Source organism: Dipodomys merriami, unplaced genomic scaffold (assembly GCF_024711535.1).
Source record: "Dipodomys merriami isolate MVZ:Mamm:240054 unplaced genomic scaffold, mDipMer1.0.p SCAF_10, whole genome shotgun sequence".
NCBI classification, from domain to species: domain Eukaryota; kingdom Metazoa; phylum Chordata; class Mammalia; order Rodentia; family Heteromyidae; genus Dipodomys; species Dipodomys merriami.
The window spans coordinates 10,503,973-10,512,858 of record NW_027202271.1 but is presented as its reverse complement, the minus strand read 5'-3'; the positions used below and the strand labels follow the sequence as shown (position 1 = coordinate 10,512,858).

At 42.9% G+C, this 8,886-nt stretch overlaps 1 protein-coding gene across 2 annotated transcripts in view; it reads right to left on the bottom strand.

Annotated features, from left to right (window-relative positions):
- Window positions 1-2,028: 2,028 nt before the first annotated feature.
- Ano6 (anoctamin 6) overlaps window positions 2,029-8,886 on the bottom strand; it is a 172,112-nt gene continuing 165,254 nt past the window's right edge. For both annotated transcript variants that reach the window (XM_070039342.1, XM_070039345.1), the window contains one exon: window positions 2,029-5,747. In XM_070039342.1, the coding sequence (XP_069895443.1) occupies window positions 5,541-5,747 (207 nt within the window). In that variant the 3' untranslated portion in view covers window positions 2,029-5,540. The remainder of the gene's footprint in view (window positions 5,748-8,886) is intronic.

Here is an 8,886-nt window from a genome sequence, read left to right as displayed (position 1 = left end):
TAACATCTTGGAACATTCCTTTTCCTTTGATCCTTTTTGTTGGTTGTGGGACTTGAACTCTGGGCCTGGGTGTTGTCTCTGAGCTCTTCAGCTTAAGGCAAGCGCTAAGCGCTCTACCACTTCAGCCACAGTACCACTTCCGGTTTTCTGGTGGTTGATTGGAGATGAGTCTCACAGACTTTCCTCACATCTCAGCCTCATGAGTAGGTAGGATTATAGGCATGAACCACTGGCACCCGGCTTGGACCATTCTTAACATGTTGGAATATTCTAAAATGCAGATGTGTTTGTTGGTGTTCTTGAATGCTTTCTTCTTCCTTTCTGTCATCTGAATGGGTTACTTCTGTGACCTATCTTTGAGTTGAGACAGCCTCTTTCTTCTTCTTAGTTTATTGCTGAGGCTTTTAACTACTTTTGTGTGCCATTACTGGGACTTAAACCAAGTGCCTGGACATTGTCCTTTTTTTTTTTTTTGTTCAAGGCTGGTGCTGTGTCATGAGTCACACCTCCATTTCCTGCTTTTTTGGTGGTTAATTGGGGAGAAAAGTCTCATGGACTTTCCTGCCTGGACCGGCTTTGAGCTAAGATTCTCATTTCCGAGTAAATAAGATTATAAGCATGAGCCATTGACACTTGGCTTAACTATATTTTTAATTTGACCTTTTGAACCTTTCCGTTCCAAGATTTCTGTGTGGTTCTTTTCAAAATCTTGTCTTTGTTCAATTTCTCATTCAAATTCTACTGTCTTCCTACTTTCACTTATCTATATTCTTGTGGATCTTTTTGGCTCTTCAAAAGTCATTTTTTAAAAAGCTGACGCATGATTCAAGTGGCAAAGCCCTTGCCTAGCAAGTACAAGGCCATGAGTTCAAACTTCAGAACTGCTGGAAAACAAAACAGTAACAATTGTCAAGCATTCCACTCATTTCTCTTTCTTTGGAATCTGTTACTAGTTAGGTGCCTTTTGGAGGTGCCATGTTTCTATGTGCTCAGCTGGCAGAGTAGCTAGAGATACCACGTTCCAAGGCTGTCCATATCAGTAATCCACTTACTCCTGGTGATCTATCTTAGGATGCCGGTTTCTTAGGAAATGTCAGTTTTGCTTCTACCTGGGTGCTATCATGTAGTCTGCCTGTAGCAGATTTGGGTAGTAGGTATACCATGGTAGAGTCAGAAAGACCCACCATTTTGTGAGCCATGAAAGAGTGGATACAGTCTAGCAGGCCAGGCAGCTATGGTAAGCAAAGCAGTGGATATGGGTACATCTCACCGTAAGAGGTTACCTCTATTGACCAATGCAGATTTTATCTGACACTATTAATTCAAACTCTGCTGCTAGCCAGGCTCTCTGATCAGGGCAGCCTCAACAACGGCAGCAGCAAGGGGCCTAAAAGTATTTGTTCAGCTAGTCAGTGCTGTGCCAGATGCTGTATAGGGAGAAGCATTGGTGAGGGGCCACAGTACCCATGTGTGGCCCTCAGACCCAATGGCTGCACCAGGGCAGCTGCCTGGTGAGCAGTTGGTGGCCCTTCAGCACAGGGCCTGCTGCAGGCCAAACATATGTGTGGAACAGCCCCAAATGAAACGACTCAAATATTTCCTAGGAAACCCATGTTCCAAAGTTAGTTCAGGCTACATAAAGCCTAACTCTGGGTATAATTTACACGGAAGCAAACATATGTTGTCTCAGTACCTAACTAGTCACTAGTAAATAGCTGCCCTAAATTCCTTAAAAATGCAAAGAAAAAGCCAGTCACTGATAGCTCACACCTATGAACCCTAGCTACTCAGGAGGCTGAGATCTGAGGATCATAGTTCAAAGCCAGCTCAGACAGGAAAGTCATTGAGACTCTCATCTCCAATTCACCAGAAAAACATGAAGGTAGAGGTGTGGCCCAAGGGGTAGAGCACCAGTCTTGACCAAAAAAAAAAAAAAGAGCCAACCAAGGATGTGAGGCCCTGAGTTCAAGCCCCAGTACTAGCACAAAAACAGACAACGCACAAAGTCAAATAGAACTGATCACAGTATTGTTTGTAAAAATGAATTTATTAAAACTCTCATAATTATAAAAGAATATTAAAATGCATAGAAATTAACAAACATTAATTACAAACTTTACATTGTATGCCACAGTGTTTGGAAAGCATGCTAACTAGTTAACGTCTACCTTAAACTGCTCAGATGTTTAACTTTTCAAACCAAATATAATATGAACATAAGGAAATGGTACAAGAAATGTCCTTTCACCCACAGATCACATTCTGTCCCCCCTACTGGGAACTAATGTTCTATTAAAATTCAAGACGCAAAAGCATTTAAAGGGGGAAGAGTTTAGTGATGAACATTTTGCAGGATGTCCTCATCGAGTGACAAAACAACCAAAAGAATGATGGCTTTCTATTTCTAATAATAGATCTAAAATATCTGAGGGACATTTAAAAGAAAAATCCCCTGAGTGAGTGGTCTAATGCTTCAATCGATTAAAATTCACAGGCATTATGAAAGGATACAAAGCTACAATTTCTCTAGTGGTTAACATTAGACATGTCAAAGGCCAGGATACTTCCTTTGTTGGTACATTGGGACACCCACTGTTTTCCTGGGGTGTGTGGGGGGGGTGCTGTCCCTGTTCCTATTTATAGATGCAGCCTGTTCACTGTCTGCAGAAATGGTCCCACCTCCCCACCCCCTCTGTGTTTCTCTATCACCCACACGTCCCCACTGGACTCAGATGAGCTCTGTTGAGCTGACGGGCAACTCAAGAGTCTCGACAGTGATTTAGCCCTTTGGGGGCATATTTGGCAGTGTCCGATGTTACATTTGCTGCCTTTTAGAAATGTATATTTTTATCCTCCCATCCACAGCAGCACATTTTAAACTCTGAAGGTTCTCTCAGGTGGGGCTTATGAACACAGAAATGCACATTTCTTTGGAAATCATTTCATCTATACAAGTAGATAAGGTTAAAAAAAAAAAGTGTCCCTTTCTTGGGTGTCATACATAGCCAATAACTGCCTAAACAAGTGCAAAGGTTGTCACACACTTTGGGAGAAGAGGTAACAAGAGAAGAATCATCTCATAGAGGGTGAGGGGAGGGACAATGGAGGCCCCAAAGGCTGTGAGAATGACAAGAGTCCCTCTAGGGAAGCCATCTTCCTTCCATCCCAGTCTGTCTGGACTCCATGTGGCTTACCGTGGCTCTCCCTCATTGTACCATTAATATACATTAGCCAGGAAGATGGAGAAATGGTTTCCCTGACCCACTGGGACAATTCAAAAGTCTAGAACACTGATTTGATGAATCATACATGTATTAAAAGAAAAACAAACCACCAAACACCTTAAAACAATTGGGCACTGGTGGTTCACACCAATAATCATAGCCACTTAGGAAACAGATCTGAGAATTGGGGTTCGAAGCCAGCACAGGGAGGATAGTGTGTAAGACTCTTATTTCCAATGAACCTTCAAAAAGTTGGAAGTGGAAATACAGCTCACACGGTAAAGCACCAGTGTTGAGCAAAAAGCGAAGATACAGTGCTCAGGCCCTAAGTTGAAGCCCCAGTACTGGCTAAAACTAAACTTAAACTAAAAACTTTTACAGGAGGGCAGCTAGGATTGTGATATGGCACAAAGCTACTTTATTTTACAATAAGCCTGTAGAATTCAATTGCTAGAACCATTTCCGGTGCGGCTGGGATTCTGCTCCTTTGGTCCAGCCTGGGGCCCCTAAGCATTGAACAGCGACCCAGTGGGTAGACAGGCCCAGGCAGTCTGATCAAGACACAAGTCATCTTCAGGTCCGTAAGTCGTAAACCACAAAAAGACTGCTAGGCTGAGCAACACTGGGGGCAACAAAGGCATCATGGTGTAGCAGGATGTGAAGGCCAGAGGAAGAAAGGACTTGTGACCAAATCCACTTCTTATTTACCCACCTGATGGGGCCTAGAGGAGGCTAGGAGCTCACATCCCATGCACTCTTTCCTTTCTTGATTAACAGAAATAGATTCTTGTCTCAAGTACATCAGAAATGAATTACTGGGCTCAGAATTAAGGGCATGGGAGGGGCAAGGAAGCCACGTGCACTGTGGCAGGTGCTTTGGTATGTTGTGATGCTTTGGCATACGGAAAAGTCACACAAGATTCCTGGCTCTTACAGTGAGGGGATCCTGACTCTACACGGCCATGCACACGGCATGGTCAGGCCACATGGCTATGGAGTGATGTGTTTGGGAAGGCGCTTAGTGATTTGTAATAACATTCCTTCTGTATCGCCTAGAACGTAAGTCAACTGGTAGTCAGGCACTGGTGGCTCATACCTGTAATCCCAGCTACTCAGGAGGCTGAGATCTGAGGATCATAGTTCAAAGCCAGCCTGGGCAGGAAAGTCATGAGACCTCTCCAATTGATCAGCAAAAAGCCAGAAGTAGACTTGTGGCTCAAGGGATAAGAGTACTAGCCTTGAGAGTAAAAGCTATAAGGGATAGGTGCCCAGGCCTGAGTTCAAATCCCAGTACTGGCACCAAAAAAAAAAAAAAAAAGTCAACTCATAGACACTGGATAGATAAGCCTACTTCAAACTGTTACATTGATTAGAAAATGTAATTGTAATCAATTGATTAGCATTTTTCTACCCCAAGAAAGTACATATATTTAGGAGAGAAATTAAGGATTCAGATCAATGTAAGCTACAGTTCTGGATGAGTGCAAATTGCCAGACTTTTGTCATCTGGTTGCTTTGAAATCTTCAGAGCAGTCAACATTGATTAGACACAGAGCATCAGAGCAATGCTCAGAAAGAAGACATGAGTGTCAGTTGGGCCTCAAAACCTTGCCATTCCCATCCATGGTATTTTCCCAAGATGGAAAGGCAGGTCTAAAGGAAGACCAAAATACTTTTCTTCTTAAATAAGGTTTCCTTTCTGTCAAGATTTGGTAATATACTTCCGTATTATGAAATCTTGAATCTACGTGCCACCTGACAGAGGATTTGAACTCAATTCTGAGTTAGCTATTTTCAATCACATGAAAGCTATCAAGGCAGGAGCATGTGTAGTCTTTAATAATGATGGCACTGGAAGGAAAAGATAACTCAGGACCTGATTTGGCAAAGTGAGGAAATGAGACCTGATCTGAAAATAAAAGGAGATCGTGCACTTGGAAGACAAAATAGTAGAAGTAATCAAATAGGAAAAATAATCCTTTCTGCTTTAAAGGGGCATTTTTGTTTAAAGGACATTGTATGATTTTTTTTGTGTTATTGATTTAAAAAAAAAAAAACCCAAAGCAAAAAATAGGGGTAATAGATTCAGGTTTTTCAGGTGATTCGTTTTTATGCTACTTCTAGATCTAAGCTTTTGCATTTTTCCAGTTCCTGCCTGGATAGCTGAAACAGAAATCTAGGAGATCCATGAAACGGGCAACAGTCTTCATATTTGCCAAAGTGATGGAACTCACACCCGGTCATTAGTGATTGGCTCATCATACACTGCGAGAAGAACCAATGGCATCCCTTAATGTGCCTTTTGGCCTAAGCCTCTCATTCTGATTTGGGCCGAATATTGTTATCAACGGCCCCTGCTATCCTCTCAGCGATGGCGCCAATGTCCTTCGTTAGGTCTCTTATGTGACTCTCGTGAAGCAGCTTTTGGGTTAGGTATTTCTCTCTCTTGATCTTGCTCCTGGTGCTTTTGGACACGTCTGGAATGGCGTAGGAAATGAAGAATTTCACAGAGTAGATGAGGTGCTGTGGGAAAGGAGGAGAATGTCAGGTACCAAGGAGACGGGAACCCTGCATTTTAATTGATTTTCTGATTTTCCAGCCTATGAATGGGTACTTGTTAGGTGGTGTATAGGAAAGAACGTCCCATTAGAGCTGAGTGTTATGAAAAATGCTTGTTTTTATTTTTATATTTAAGTAGTTGCTCAAAAGAGCTGCCATTTAACAAAGCAGTTTATCTCGATCATTGTCACCCTGGCAATGTTATAAATACCGAAGGGAGCACCCGCCAGTGGCTCATGCCTGTAATCCCAGCTACTCACGAGTCTGAGAACTGAGATTCAAAACCAGCCTGGGCAGAAAAATCTGTGAGACTCTTATCCCCAACCTTCAAAAAGCTGAATGATGGCTGGAGTGATTGAACATCAGCCTTGATTGAAAAGGCTAAGGGACAGTGCCTAGGCCCTGAGTTCAAACCCTAGTCCCAACCCCCAAAAGATAAAATGGAATGCCTCATGACCCTAGCATTGTGTGTATGTGAATTTGAGGTTCACCTGGGCTACATACACAGAAGACCGTGTCAACAAAACAAAACTCAAATGATAAAGTGAATGTCACTAATCCTCCATTAAATAAAAAAGACCAGCATTGACAATGCTGGTGTATTTTGGGTTCTTTTCCTAAGACCCTGCCACTTGCCCAAAGGTAAATGCTATTCTATTTGCATCCTAAATACATCATTCTCATATTTAAAAGTATATCTCACATTTAAAAGTATAATACAGTACTTTTTTTTAACACCAGTGTGGTACTTTTGAAAATGGCTTTTTGTTCTATTCAAAATTAGTTTCCAAGATCCATCAATCATGTTGTACACAGCCAGTTCATTTCTCGCTAATTTATACTATTTTACTGTGTGACATGCGGTCATTCGTTTGTCCTCTCATCAACAAGCATGTAGTTTCTCAAGAGCAAAGGACAGGGAAGTGGCACTGCTAACACTCCTGGTCACAGGAAGGTCTGGTTGCACAGTATTTATCAAGGAAGTTGACCCAGCCTTATATTCTCACCAGCAATGAAATGGGCCAGTCTCAACTGCTGTACATCCTGTCAGTGCTTGGTAACACCAGACATTTTTACTAGCCAACTGGATTAGGAAATGGACATTAACTTTGCTATTACTTCACTTTGCATCAGTACTAGGACTTGAACTTGAGGCCTTCAAGCTCTCCCTTTTTTCTCTCCAGGTTGGTGCATTACCGCTTGAGGCACAGCTCCACTTCCAGCTTTTTGCTGGTTTAATTAGCGATAAGAGTTTCATAGACTGTCTTGCCCTAAGCTGGCTTTGAACGGTGATCCTCAGATCTCAGCCTCCTAAGCAGTTAGGACTGCAGGTGTGAGCTACTGACACCTCCCTAGCTTGGGGCATGTCTCTAAAAGGGATATCAAGACCCTGTCCTTCCCATCCTCCACCCTCCCCCCCTCCTCCCCATCCCTGACTGCAACAGGTGAGCATCTTCCTCTGCCATGTGCTCCTGTATGACCTCACTACAGGTCCAGTTGCATCAGGGCCAATCAACTGTTGCCTGAAACTTCTAAAACCATGAGCCATAATGATCTCAGGTGTTCTGTTACAGTAATACCAAGTGGACTGATACCTGGTGAACGCAGCAGACTTCACAGGAAGTGGTCGGTGATATATTTTCGTTTTTGTTTTGTTGGTCGGGGCCCCTGAGCTCTGGGCCTAAGCGCTGTCCCTGAGCTCTTCAGCTCAAGGTTAGTGCTCTACCACTTGAGCCACAGCGCCACTTCCAACTTTTTCTGCTTATGTGATGCTGAGGAATAGAACCCAGGGCCTCATGCATGTAAGGCAAGCACTGTATCACTGAGCCATCTTCCCAGCCCCAGTGATCTATTTTCAAAGGAAAAATTAGTTTCTCCTGAAACTGCATTGGATGTGGGGTGTGGGAAAGGAGGGCTCCAGGTATTCTGGCCTGAGCAACTGGTGAGCTAGAAGCCACCATAACCAAGGCAGGGAAGAGACGTCCAATTTGGACTGGACTTAAGAAAAAGTAGGACTTTGGGGAAGCAGATTTGAATGTCGATGCAATAAATACCCAAGCAGAAAGGGTGAAGGCAGTTGGAGCTACAGTTTGAGTTCAGGACAGAAATGTTTTTCTCTACTTTTTTTCAGGTGCAATGATAGGTCATTTAAGGGGATTTTTCTGCTATTTTGATGGAGGTACTGATTGCTTTTGCAATCTCCCATAGGTTTTAGTATGCTATTTACATTATCATTTGTTTAGAACATTATGTGTGTGTGTGTGTGTGTGTGTGTGTGTGTGTGTGTGCGCGCGCGCACATGCACTGGAACTAGGACTTGAACTCAGGGCCAAGGTGTTATCCCTCAGCATTTTTGCTCAGGTCTGGCATTCTACCACTTGAGCTATATAGCTCTACTTCTGGTGTTTATCAATTCCTGCCTGGAATGGCTGCAAACCGTGATCCTTACATTTCAGCCTCCTGAGTAGCTAGGATTACAGGCATGAGCCACAGATGTCCAGCTTTAAATATTTCAAGATTCCCTTCATTTCTTCATGGGTTCATTAGTTATTTGAGGTGCATTGCTCTATTTCCGTGTACTGGTATGCTTTTCCACAAGCTTTTCTTATCCTAGTTTTATTGCAGAAAGGAGACTTGTGGAGACTTGTTTTGTGGCCTACCATCTGGTCTCTCCTGGAGAACAAGTTCCATGTACCCTTGAGACAAAGATGGCATCCACAACACTCCACCCAGCATCAGGAGAGTCAATTAGGCTCATTTGGCCCTAGGTGAAATCAAACTCTGCCGTCTCTGTGTTGCTTGTTCTGTCTAGGTGGTTTATTCACAGCTGCAAGTGGGTGATAAGTATTCCCACTGCTACTGTACTGAAGCCTGGCTCTCCCTTTAGATTTACTAATTTGCTGAATATATTAGATGATCCAGCATTGGGTGCATGTATGTTTATAATTATTTCCTCTTGCAAGACTGACTCCTATCATTATTTCCTCTTGCAAGACTGACTCCTATCATTATATGGTGATCTTCTTTTCTTCTCTAGACTGGCTTAAAAAAATAAGTGTTTTCCAGTCAGGGACCAGTGGCTCATACCTATAATCCTAGCTAC